The sequence below is a fragment of the Pseudophryne corroboree genome, chromosome 10 (genome assembly GCF_028390025.1).
Source record: "Pseudophryne corroboree isolate aPseCor3 chromosome 10, aPseCor3.hap2, whole genome shotgun sequence".
NCBI classification, from domain to species: domain Eukaryota; kingdom Metazoa; phylum Chordata; class Amphibia; order Anura; family Myobatrachidae; genus Pseudophryne; species Pseudophryne corroboree.
In genome coordinates, this window is record NC_086453.1 from 81,602,256 (window position 1) to 81,616,300 (window position 14,045).

At 48.2% G+C, this 14,045-nt stretch overlaps 1 protein-coding gene across 4 annotated transcripts in view; it reads right to left on the reverse strand.

Moving 5' to 3' along the window:
* FUZ (fuzzy planar cell polarity protein) overlaps positions 1 to 14,045 on the reverse strand; it is a 322,221-nt gene that overhangs the window by 283,887 nt on the left and 24,289 nt on the right. For all 4 annotated transcript variants that reach the window (XM_063942537.1, XM_063942538.1, XM_063942536.1 and 1 more), the window contains exon 2: positions 4,232 to 4,353. In XM_063942537.1, coding sequence (XP_063798607.1) covers positions 4,232 to 4,353 — 122 coding nt within the window. The remainder of the gene's footprint in view (positions 1 to 4,231; positions 4,354 to 14,045) is intronic.

Genomic DNA, 14,045 nt, shown 5'->3' on the forward strand with positions numbered 1-14,045 from the left:
TCATGTGGAAGACTTCCCGATGAAGTCCCCACTCTCCCGGGTGGAGGTCATGCCTGCTGAGGAAGTCTGCTTCCTAGTTTTCCACTCCCGGAATGAACACTGCTGAGAGTGTTATCACATGATTTTTCGCCCAGCGAAGAATCCTTGCAGTTTCTGCCATTTCCCTCCTGCTTCTTGTGCCGCCCTGTCTGTTTACGTGGGCGACTGCCGTGATGTTGTCCCACTGGATCAATACCGGCTGACCTTGAAGCAGAGGTCTTGCTAAGCTTAGAGCATTGTAAATTGCCCTTAGCTCCAGTATATTTATGTGGAGAGAAGTCTCCAGACTCGATCACACTCTCTGGAAATTTTTTCCTTGTGTGACTGCTCCCCAGCCACTCAGGCTGGCATCCGTGGTCACCAGGACCCAGTCCTGAATGCCGAATCTGCGGCCCTTTCATAGATGAGCACTCTGCAGCCACCGCAGAAGAAACACCCTTGTCCTTGGAGACAGGGTTATCCGCTGATGCATCTGAAGATGCGATCCGGACCATTTGTCCAGCAGATCCCACGTAAAGGTTCTTGCGTGAAATCTACCGAATGGGATCGCTTTGTAAGAAACCACCATTTTTCACAGGATCCTTGTGCAATGATGCACTGATACTTTTCCTGGTTTTAGGAGGTTCCTGACTAGCTCGGATAACTCCCTGGCTTTCTTCTCCGGGAGAAAACATCCTTTTCTGGACTGTGTCCAGAATCATCCCTAGGAACAGTAGACGTGTCGTCGGAAAAAACTGCGATTTTGGAATATTTAGAATCCACTCGTGCTGTCGTAGAACTACTTAAGATAGTGCTACTCAGACCTCCAACTGTTCTCTGGACCTTGCCCTTATCAGGAAAGCGTCCATATTTCTTTTAAGAAGAATCATCATTTCGGCCATTACCTTGGTAAAGACCCGGGGTGCCGTGGACAATACAAACGGCAGCGTCTGAACTGATAGTGACAGTTCTGTACCACGAACCTGAGGTACCCTTGGTGAGAAGGGCAAATTTGGACATGTAGGTAAGCGTCCCTGATATCCAGTGACACCATATCGTCCCCTTCTTCCTGGTTCGCTATCACTGCTCTGAGTGACTCCATCTTGATTTGAACGCTTGTATGTAAGTGTTCAAATATTTCAGATCTCACCTAGCCGTCTGGCTTCAGTACCACAATATAGTGTGGAATAATACCCCTTCCCTTGTTGTAGAAGGGGTACTCTGATTATCACCTGCTGGGAATACAGCCTGTGAATTGTTCCCAATACTGCCTCCCTGTCGGAGGGAGACGTTGGTAAAGCAGACTTCAGGAACTTGCGAGGGGGAGACGTCTCGAATTTCCAATGTACACCTGGGATACTACGTGTAGGATCCAGGAGTCCACTTGTGAGTGAGCCCACTGCGTGCTGAAACTCTTGAGATGACCCCCTACCGCACCTGAGTCCGCTTGTACGGCCCCAGCGTCATGCTGCGGACTTGGCAGAAGCTGTGGAGGGCTTCTGTTCCTGGGAATGGGCTGCCTGCTGCAGTCTTCTTCCCTTTCCTCTACCCCTGGGCAGATATGACTGGCCCTTTTGCCCGCCTGCCCTTATGGGGACGAAAGGACTGAGACTGAAAAGACTGTGTCCTTTTCTGCTGAGATGTGACTTGGGGTAACAAAAGGTGGATTTTTCAGCTGTTGCCATGGCCACCAGGTCCGATGGACCGCCCCTTTATACGGCAATACTTCCATGTGCCGTCTGGAATCTGCATCACCTGACCACTGTCGTCTGGCAGATATGGACATCACATTTACTCTTGATGCCAGAATGCAAATATCCCTCTGCGCATCTCGCATATATAGAAATGCATCCTTAAAATGCTCTATAGTCAATAATCTTGTCCCTGTCAAGGGTATCAATATTTTCAGTCAGGAAATCCGACCAAGCCCCCTCAGCGCTGCACATCCAGGCTGAGGCGATTGCTGGTCGTAGTATAACACCAGTATATGTGTATATACTTTTAGGATATTTTTCAGCTTCCTATCAGCTGGCTCCTTGAGGGCTGCCGTATCTGGAGACGGTAACGCCACTTGTTTTTATAAGCGTGTGAGCGCCTTATTCACCCTAAGGTGTGTTTCCCAACTCGCCCTAACTTCTGGCGGGAAAGGGTATACCGCCAATAATTTTCTATCGGAGGAAACCCACGTATCATCACACACTTCATTTAATTTATCTGATTCAGGAAAAACTACAAGTAGTTTATTCACACCCTACATAATACCCTTATTTGTGGTACTTGTAGTATCAGAAATATGTAACACCTCCTTCATTGCCCTTAACATGAAACGTGTGGCCCTAAAGGAAAATACGTTTGTTTCTTCACCGTCGACACTGGAGTCAGTGTCCGTGTCTGTGTCTGTGTCGACCGACTGAGGTAAATGGGCGTTTTTACAAGCCCCTGACGGTGTCTGAGACGCCTGGACAGGTACTAATTTGTTTGCCGGCCGTCTCATGTCGTCAACCGACCTTGCAGCGTGTTGACATTATCACGTAATTCCTAAATAAGCCATCCATTCCAGTGTCGACTCCCTAGAGAGTGACATCACCAATACAGGCAATTTGCTCCGCCTCCTCACCAACATCGTCCTCCTACATGTCGACACACACGTACCGACACACAGCACACACACAGGGAATGCTCTGACAGAGGACAGGACCCCACTAGCCCTTTGGGGAGACAGAGGGAGAGTTTGCCAGCACACACCAAAAACGCTATAATTATACAGGGACAACCCCTTATACAAGTGTTTTCCCTTATAGCATTTTTATATATGTAATCATATCGCCAAATAAGTGCCCCCCCTCTCTGTTTTAACCCTGTTTCTGTAGTGCAGTGCAGGGGAGAGCCTGGGAGCCTTCCTCACAGCAGAGCTGAGCAGGAAAATGGCGCCGTGTGCTGAGGAGAATAGGCCCCGCCCCCTTTTCGGCGGGCTCTTCTCCCGGAGTTTGTGAGATCTGGCAGGGGTTAAATACATCCATATAGTCTCAAGGGCTATATGTGATGTATTTTAGCCATAAAAAGGTATTATACATTGCTGCCCAGGGCGCCCCCCCCAGCGCCCTGCACCCTCAGTGACAGTTGGTGAAGTGTGCTGACAACAATGGCGCACAGCTGCAGTGCTGTGCGCTACCTTATGAAGACTGAAAGTCTTCTGCCGCCTGTTTCTGAACCTCTGGACCTCTTCAACTTCGGCATCTGCAAGGGGGGTCGGCGGCACGGCTCCGGGACGAACCCCAGGGTGAGACCTGTGTTCCGACTCCCTCTGGAGCTAATGGTGTCCAGTAGCCTAAGAAGCAAATCCATCCTGCACGCAGGTGAGTTTTCTTCTCTCCCCTAAGTCCCTCGTAGCAGTGAGCCTGTTGCCAGCATGACTCACTGAAAATAAAAAACCTAACTTAAACTTTTATTCTAAGCAGCTCAGGAGAGCCACCTAGATTGCACCCTTCTCGTCGGGCACAAAAATCTAACTGAGGCTTGGAGGAGGGTCATAGGGGGAGGAGCCAGTGCACACCACCTGATCCTAAAGCTTTTATTATTGTGCCCTGTCTCCTGCGGAGCCGCTATATCCCCATGGTCCTGACGGAGTCCCCAGCATCCACTAGGACGTCAGAGAAATACCTAACTGCATAGCAAATTTACTTGGCGCAGTCGCACTGCGGACATTGCGCATGCGCATTAGCGACTAATCGCTCCGTTGCGAGAAAAAAATAACGAGCGAACAACTCGGAATGACCCCCCTTGTCACTAGGCCACGCTTCCTTCTCGCGGACTGCGTATTCTCTGTATTATTCTGCCCATTCAATAGGAAGTGGGTGGGATGCGGGATGAGTGTCCACTCATCCGAGGGTGTGGCGGACTTCCCGAAAAATCGGGAATCTCCCGCAGGTTCAGTAAGAGTAGGCAAGCATGTTAAAGAGTGGAGAAATTAAGAATCGGCTTGGTGCTAGCATTTATCAAGTACATTTTATAAAATGATATGTAGATGATGGTTGGTTGCTAAAGGCAACTTCTCCATTTGTCCACTCTTTAGAAAGTTGGATACATTTCCCCTTTCTCTTCTGCAGAGAAAACCTATTGACCAATGGACCAGTGAGAAAAATGGTTTCATCACGGTGATGATGATGTTGTGAAAGACCCAATAGAAGCAGAGTAAATCCCATCAGTCACTCACCTCTCATGGAACGTTCTCCACACCACTGTGCTATTGGTAGTGTGTGTAGAAGACAGGAGAACATCCTGGTTATTGGCAAACATATGCACCCCATTCAGTGATCCAATAACAGAGAACGTCAGCTGGAAAACACAGAATGAAAAGTTACTATGGCACATACAGAAGAAACAGGATAAGACAGCATTTTACTGCTGAGATTTGCCCTGCACGCTGGTTACTTAATGCAGGGAGATGTGCACAATACATCATACATAGCTGTCCTATGGGGTTAGTTCAAGAGACCGGCGGGATCCCAAGCTTTAGATTGACAGCGGGAGGACAAGCGCAACAAAGTCCCTAGTGGGCTCCCTGCACTCGCCACGAAGGAGGGGGCTCGGTGGCTCACCGCGCTCACCACAGGTTCTGTTTCCACTCTATGGGATCCCGGCGTCGGTATAGTGACCGACGGTCACATAATTATATCCCGTCCTATGTCAGCCCAGAGAAAACAATTATCAGCTTTTGTCTGTTCTGCTTGGCCATACATTTATACTACCAGTTTATTTATTGAGACATGAACTTTACCCATTATCTGATTTTTTTTTTCTTGCTGAATCACTGTGGGCGGCACAGTGGCACAGTGGTTTGCATTTCTGCCTCACAGTACTGATATTATAAGATTAATTCCAACTAGAGCCCTATCTGTGTCCAATTTGAATGTTTTACCTTTGAATTCTGACAAAAATGGACCCTAGGGCGTGTGTTGGGTGTTAGGGAATTCAGGCTGTAAGCTCCAATGAGGCAAGCAATGTTGTGGATGATCACATATCCTCTGTGGGTCTGGGACTCCAGATCGACAACAAAAAGGTCGACACACCTTAGGTCGACGCCAATTGGTGCACACGCCTTAGGTCAACATGGACAAAAGGTCGACCTGGACAAAAGGTCGACAGGAACAAGGTCGACATGGAAAAAGGTCGACATGGGTTTTTTATGTTTTTTTGGTGTCATTTTCTTCGTAGAGTGACCGGGAACCCCAATTAGTGCACCGCTTCGCTCGCCATGCTTCGGGCATGGTGCCTTCGCTCCGCTTTGCTCGGCACAGATTACCGTTCCAATCGTAGTCCACGTGGATCGTTAAGCATGAAAAGGTTCTAAAAAAGAAAAAAATTGTAAAAAACTCATGTCGACCTTTTTCCATGTCGACCTTGTTCCTGGCGACCTTTTGTCCAAGTCGACCTAAGGTGTGTCGACCAATTGGCGTCGACCTAAGGTGTGTCGGCCTTTTTGATGTCGACCTGGAGTCCGGACACAATCCTCTGTACAGCACCGCATAATATAATATGCACTATATAAACAAACCTAATAATTATACATCTACTATAGCGATAACTATCGCGGCAAACAAAAAATAAGAATTTACTCACCGGTAATTCTATTTCTCGTAGTCCGTAGTGGATGCTGGGAACTCCGTAAGGACCATGGGGAATAGACGGGCTCCGCAGGAGACTGGGCACTCTTAAAAGAAAGATTAGGTACTATATCTGGTGTGCACTGGCTCCTCCCTCTATGCCCCTCCTCCAGACCTCAGTTAGGGAAACTGTGCCCGGAAGAGCTGACATTACCAGGAAAGGATTTGGAATCCAGGGTAAGACTCATACCAGCCACACCAATCACACTGTACAACTCGTAATAACCATACCCAGTTAACAGTATGAACAACAACTGAGCCTCAGTAACAGATGGCTCATAACATAACCCTTTAGTTAAGCAATAACTATATACATGTATTGCAGAGAGTCCGCACTTGGGACGGGCGCCCAGCATCCACTAGGGACTACGAGAAATAGAATTACCGGTGAGTAAATTCTTATTTTCTCTGACGTCCTAGTGGATGCTGGGAACTCCGTAAGGACCATGGGGATTATACCAAAGCTCCCAAACGTGCGGGAGAGTGCGGATGACTCTGCAGCACCGAATGAGCAAAGGCAAGGTCCTCCTCAGCCAGGGTATCAAACTTGTGGAACTTAGCAAATGTGTTTGAACCCGACCAAGCAGCAGCTCGGCAAAGCTGTAAAGCTGAGACCCCTCGGGCAGCCGCCCAAGAAGAGCCCAACTTCCTTGTGGAATGGGCTTTTACCGATTTAGGATGCGGCAATCATGCCGCAGAATGAGCTTGCTGAATCGTGCTACAGATCCAGCGCGCAATAGTTTGCTTTGAAGCAGGAGCACACAGCTTGTTGGGCGCATGCAGGATAAACAGCGAGTCAGTTTTCCTGACTCCAGCCGTCCTGGCTATATATATTTTCAAAGCCCTGACTACATCTAGTAACTTGGAGTCCTCCAAGTCCCTAGTAGCCGCAGGCACCACAATAGGTTGGTTCAAATGAAACGCTGATACCACCTTAGGGAGAAATTGGGGACGAGTCCTCAATTCTGCCCTGTCCATATGGAAGATCAGATAAGGGCTTTTACACGACAAAGCCGCCAATTCTGACACACGCCTAGCCGAAGCTAAGGCCAATAGCAAGACCACTTTCCACGTGAGATATTTTAGCTCCATGGTCTTAAGTGGCGCAAACCAGTGGGATTTCAGGAAAACCAACACAACGTTAAGATCCCAAGGTGCCACTGGAGGCACAAAAGGGGGCTGAATATGCAGCACTCCCTTAACAAACGTCTGAACATCAGGCAGTGAAGCCAGTTCTTTTTAAAAGAAATAGATAGGGCCGAAATCTGGACCTTTATGGATCCTAGTTTTAGGCCCATAGTCACTCCTGACTGTAGGAAGTGCAGGAATCGACCCAGCTGGAATTCCTCTGTACGGGCCTTCCTGGCCTCACACCAAGCAACATATTTTCGCCATATACGGTGATAATGTTGTGCTGTCACGTCTTTCCTAGCCTTTATCAGCGTAGGAATCACTTCATCTGGAATGCCCTTTTCCTTTAGGATCCGGCGTTCAACCGCCATGCCGTCAAACGCAGCCGCGGTAAGTCTTGGAACAGACAGGGCCCCTGCTGTAACAGGTCCTGTCTGAGAGGCAGAGGCCATGGTTCCTCTGAGATCATTTCTTGTAGTTCTGGGTACCAAGTTCTTCTTGGCCAATCCGGAACGATGAGTATTGTTCTTACTCCTCTCTTTCTTACTATCCTCAGTACCTTGGGTATGAGAGGAAGAGGAGGGAACACATAAACTGACTGGTACAACCACGGTGTCCACAGCTATCGCCTGAGGGTCCCTTGACCTGGCGCAATATTTTTTTTTAGCTTTTTGTTGAGACGGGACGCCATCATGTCTACCTGTGGCCGTTCCCAACGATTTACAATCAGCGTGAAGACTTCTGGATGAAGTCCCCACTCTCCCGGGTGGAGGTCGTGCCTGCTGAGGAAGTCTGCTTCCCAGTTGTCCACTCCCGGAATGAACACTGCTGACAGTGCTAGCACGTGATTCTCCGCCCATCGAAGAATCCTTGTGGCTTCTGCCATCGCCATCCTGCTTCTTGTGCCGCCCTCTCGGTTTACATGGGCGACCGCCGTGATGTTGTCTGACTGAATCAGCACCGGTTGGTTTTGAAGCAGGGGTTCTGCTTGACTCAGGGCGTTGTAAATGGCCCTTAGTTCCAGAATATTTATGTGAAGGGAAGTCTCCTGACTTGACCACTGTCCTTGGAAGTTCCTTCCCCGAGTGACTGCCCCCCAACCTCGGAGGCTTGCATCCGTGGTCACCAGGACCCAGTCCTGTATGCCGAATCTGCGGCCTCCGAGAAGATGAGCACTCTGCAGCCACCACAGCAGAGACACCCTGGCCCTCGGGGACAGGGTGATCAGCCGATGCATCTGAAGATGCGATCCGGACCACTTGTCTAACAGATCCCACTGAAAGATCCTTGCATGGAACCTGCCGAAGGGAATTGCTTCGTAAGAAGCTACCATCTTTCCCAGGACTCGCGTGCAGTGATGCACCGACACCTGTTTTGGTTTCAGGAGGTCCCTGACCAGAGATGACAATTCCTGGGCCTTCTCCACCGGGAGAAACACCTTCTTCTGTTCTGTGTCCAGAATCATGCCCAAGAACAGCAGACGCGTCGCAGGAATCAGCTGCGACTTTGGGATATTCAGAAACCAGCCGTGCTGTTGCAGCACTTCCCGAGATAGTGCTACGTTGACTAACAACTGCTCCTTGGACCTCGCCTTTATAAGGAGATCGTCCAAGTACGGGATAATTATAACTCCCTTCTTCCGAAGGAGTATCATCATTTCGGCCATTACCTTGGTAAATACCCTCGGTGCCGTGGACAGACCAAACGGTGTCAAAGTCAGAAAAATATCTCTATGCACACTACCATATTTGCACCTCACACAGGTCCGTGCTGCGCATGCGTACGCTCTCCCGTACGTGCGCATACTCACAGTCACGGGCACCCGCAGGCGCATGGTATGCGTATTTACGGTAGAGTTTATGTGGTTGTAGCGTGCGACTCAATCATTACATATTTTCACTAATAATGTATTTTGTAGATCATGGTCCCTTTGATAGATTCTGAAAGTTTGGTTAATATAGAATGTTTATGAACAGAGGAATCCCTCTTTGTTTGATACGAAGGGTCAGATAGGAGTAATACAGTGGTGTTTAGTACCCATCGGAAGAATATTTAATTAGAAATATTCCGGTGTTGGTTTGAAGCAGATCAATCGCTCGTGCGAATAGTTATGGACATAAGAAGTTTATGAACATTTACTTTATTTGCACTTTATTACCCATGCGGCGGGAAACCCAGTTTCCCTCCCACCTGAGCAGTTGGAAATAGTCACAGCCCACCTGTATGAATCAACCTATGACCTTTTGTTATAATGCGAAGCCGAATTCCTGTGTCCAATGAACAATGAGATTGTAGGGACCATTGAATTGTATTGTGTGTGGGGCATAAATAGCAGGCCGACCATATCCAACTTCACTCTCTTCAACGGTTCTCATTGCTGATAATCGGGAGCTGGATATCGAGGCGCATGCGATCGTTCCCCTTGTGCGTAAGTTTTCTCCGTAATCATATTGTCTTACTGTGAGCCATTTCTCTCATCTCTATCTCTCTCTCTCTCTCTCTCTACTCTTTCTCTCGTATTTTCCCTTGATTAGATTGTATTGTATTGTATTGTATTTATAGTGTAGTTATTTGGTTAGGAAGTCTCTGTTATATTGTAGTGTATCATTTGTACTGTGATTCCTTTTTACAAGTATATTAGTTATAATACATTTAATAGGCTTTGGACCCTAAACAAGTATCTGTGTATTTTCTCATAGTGTTAAGTGTTCACAGAGCGTCGGTGACGCTCAGGCAGCTTTGTAGTTAATCAGGTTACACAAGGTTGCACTTACACTTTGTCTCTACACTAAGGTTTACTGTGTATTTCATTGTTAGAGGTATAGATATAAAGGTTTAACGTTGTGAGCGTCTGCATCGCTGGTGATCTCCTCGTGGTCCCGAGCGCCGCTACGCTATAGCGAATCATTACGATAAGCCAACAGCCAATAGTCTGCCTGTCTGTGATCTCTGGGCCGTGAGCGAACGTGACGCTTGAGCGTCTCGCCTACGGCTGAGCGATCGTTACGCAACTTGCGTACCCTTACGGTACTCCTTAAGTAAACAGCGTACAGTGTTCTTAGACCTCATAAAGGGTTATATATACGATAAATATTTAGCTTTATCAATTGGCGGCTCGTCCTGTCCTTCACATATCTGCACTAGGTAGATCAACAGACATTATCCCTCAGCAAAGGGCGGGAGGTTGTCTCGTAGTGCTGACGGGATAAGCGTCTGCTTCGCTTAGATAACGAGTGCTGAAGGAATCCGGGAACCGGAGGTAAGAACAAAACGCTTGTGTTTTTTTTTTACAACTGTTTATTTTTCTTCTGTCCTGCGTATATACGCACGCATACATATATATATCTGCATTTCTTTTCCATCTGTGTATTTCATTTGTCGTATATCACCATCCTGTCTGCCAGTTTTATAGTTGATAGAAAAGTGCTAAAAGAGACTTGCTGTTATTTCATAGTTTAAGAATAGAGGTAATAGTTAAAAGTGTAGACAAACACACAGGTTTGCCTGGGAGATAAGGCAAAGCCAGTGGGGTACGCGGTAGATGATCAGGGATCGTTTACATTGATAAAATAAGATTTTACTTACCGATAAATCTATTTCTCGGAGTCCGTAGTGGATGCTGGGGTTCCTGAAAGGACCATGGGGAATAGCGGCTCCGCAGGAGACAGGGCACAAAAAGTAAAGCTTTTTCCGATCAGGTGGTGTGCACTGGCTCCTCCCCCTATGACCCTCCTCCAGACTCCAGTTAGGTACTGTGCCCGGACGAGCGTACACAATAAGGGAGGATTTTGAATCCCGGGTAAGACTCATACCAGCCACACCAATCACACCGTACAACTTGTGATCTAAACCCAGTTAACAGTATGATAACAGCGGAGCCTCTGAAAGATGGCTTCCTTCAACAATAACCCGAATTAGTTAACAATAACTATGTACAATTTATGCAGATAATCCGCACTTGGGATGGGCGCCCAGCATCCACTACGGACTCCGAGAAATAGATTTATCGGTAAGTAAAATCTTATTTTCTCTATCGTCCTAGTGGATGCTGGGGTTCCTGAAAGGACCATGGGGATTATACCAAAGCTCCCAAACGGGCGGGAGAGTGCGGATGACTCTGCAGCACCGAATGAGAGAACTCCAGGTCCTCCTTAGCCAGAGTATCAAATTTGTAAAATTTTACAAACGTGTTCTCCCCTGACCACGTAGCTGCTCGGCAAAGTTGTAATGCCGAGACCCCTCGGGCAGCCGCCCAAGATGAGCCCACCTTCCTTGTGGAGTGGGCCTTTACAGATTTAGGCTGTGGCAGGCCTGCCACAGAATGTGCCAGTTGGATTGTGCTACAGATCCAACGAGCAATCGTCTGCTTAGACGCCGGAGCACCCATCTTGTTGGGTGCATACAATATAAACAACGAGTCAGATTTTCTGACTCCAGCTGTCCTTGCAATATATATTTTTAATGCTCTGACAACGTCCAGTAACTTGGAGTCCTCCAAGTCACTTGTAGCCGCAGGCACTACAATAGGCTGGTTCAGATGAAATGCTGACACCACCTTAGGGAGAAAATGCGGACGAGTCCGCAGTTCTGCCCTGTCCGAATGGAAAATCAGATATGGGCTTTTGTAAGATAAAGCTGCCAATTCTGACACTCTCCTGGCAGAAGCCAGGGCTATAAGCATGGTCACTTTCCATGTGAGATATTTCAAATCCACCTTTTTTAGTGGTTCAAACCAATGAGATTTTAGGAAATCCAAAACCACATTGAGATCCCACGGTGCCACTGGAGGCACCACAGGAGGCTGTATATGCAGCACTCCCTTAACAAAGGTCTGGACTTCAGGGACTGAAGCCAATTCTTTTTGAAAGAAAATCGACAGGGCCGAAATTTGAACCTTAATAGATCCCAATTTGAGACCCATTGACAATCCTGATTGCAGGAAATGTAGGAATCGACCCAGTTGAAATTCCTCCGTCGGAGCACTCCGATCTTCGCACCACGCAACATATTTTCGCCAAATTCGGTGATAATGTTGCACGGTTACTTCCTTCCTTGCTTTAATCAAAGTAGGAATGACTTCTTCCGGCATGCCTTTTTCCTTTAGGATCCGGCGTTCAACCGCCATGCCGTCAAACGCAGCCGCGGTAAGTCTTGAAACAGACAGGGACCCTGCTGAAGCAAGTCCCTCCTTAGAGGTAGAGGCCACGGATCTTCCGTGATCATCTCTTGAAGTTCCGGGTACCAAGTCCTTCTTGGCCAATCCGGAACCACTAGTATCGTTCTTACGCCTCTTTGCCGTATAATTCTCAATACTTTTGGTATGAGAGGCAGAGGAGGAAACACATACACCGACTGGTACACCCAAGGCGTTACCAGCGCGTCCACAGCTATTGCCTGCGGATCTCTTGACCTGGCGCAATACCTGTCCAGTTTTTTGTTGAGGCGAGACGCCATCATGTCCACCATTGGTCTTTCCCAACGGGTTACCAGCATGTGGAAGACTTCTGGATGAAGTCCCCACTCTCCCGGGTGAAGATCGTGTCTGCTGAGGAAGTCTGCTTCCCAGTTGTCCACTCCCGGGATGAACACTGCTGACAGTGCTATCACATGATTCTCTGCCCAGCGAAGAATCCTTGCAGCTTCTGCCATTGCACTCCTGCTTCTTGTGCCGCCCTGTCTGTTCACATGGGCGACTGCCGTGATGTTGTCCGACTGGATCAACACCGGTTTTCCCTGAAGCAGAGGTTCTGCCTGGCTTAGAGCATTGTATATTGCTCTTAGTTCCAGAATGTTTATGTGAAGAGACGTTTCCAGGCTCGTCCATACTCCCTGGAAGTTTCTTCCTTGTGTGACTGCTCCCCAGCCTCTCAGGCTGGCGTCCGTGGTCACCAGGATCCAATCCTGTATGCCGAATCTGCGGCCCTCCAATAGATGAGCACTCTGCAACCACCACAGAAGAGACACCCTTGTCCTTTGAGACAGGGTTATCCGCAGGTGCATCTGAAGATGCGACCCTGACCATTTGTTCAACAGATCCCTTTGGAAAATTCTTGCGTGGAATCTGCCGAATGGAATTGCTTCGTAAGAAGCCACCATTTTTCCCAGGACTCTTGTGCATTGATGTACAGACACCTTTCCTGGTTTTAGGAGGTTCCTGACAAGCTCGGATAACTCCTTGGCTTTTTCCTCCGGGAGAAAAACCTTTTTCTGAACCGTGTCCAGAATCATCCCTAGGAACAGCAGACGAGTTGTCGGCATTAACTGGGATTTTGGAATATTCAGAATCCACCCGTGCTGTTTTAGCACTTCCTGAGACAGTGCTAATCCCATCTCTAGCTGTTCTCTGGACCTCGCCCTTATTAGGAGATCGTCCAAGTATGGGATAATTAATACGCCTTTTCTTCGAAGAAGAATCATCATCTCGGCCATTACCTTTGTAAAGATCCGAGGTGCCGTGGACAATCCGAACGGCAGCGTCTGAAACTGATAGTGACAGTTTTGTACAACGAACCTGAGGTACCCCTGGTGTGAGGGGTAAATTGGAACGTGGAGATACGCATCCTTGATGTCCAAGGATACCATAAAGTCCCCCTCTTCCAGGTTCGCTATCACTGCTCTGAGTGACTCCATTTTGAACTTGAACTTCTTTATGTACAGGTTCAAGCCTTACCGAGCCATCCGGCTTCGGTACCACAAAAAGAGTGGAATAATACCCCTTCCCTTGTTGCAGAAGAGGTACCTTGACTATCACCTGCTGAGAGTACAGCTTGTGAATGGCTTCCAACACCGTCTCCCTTTCGGAGGGGGACGTTGGTAAAGCAGACTTCAGGAAACGGCGAGGTGGATCTGTCTCTAATTCCAACCTGTATCCCTGAGATATTATCTGCAGGATCCAGGGATCTACTTGCGAGTGAGCCCACTGCGCGCTGTAATTTTTGAGACGACCCCCCACGGTCCCCGAGTCCGCTTGAGAAGCCCCAGCGTCATGCTGAGGCTTTTGTAGAAGCCGGGGAGGGCTTCTGATCCTGGGAAGGAGCTGCGTGTTGCTGTCTCTTCCCTCGACCTTTGCCTCGTGGCAGATATGAATAGCCCTTTGCTCTCTTATTTTTAAAGGAACGAAAGGGCTGCGGTTGAAAAGTCGGTGCCTTTTTCTGTTGGGGAGTGACTTGAGGTAGAAAGGTGGATTTCCCGGCTGTAGCCGTGGCCACCAAATCTGATAGACCGACTCCAAAT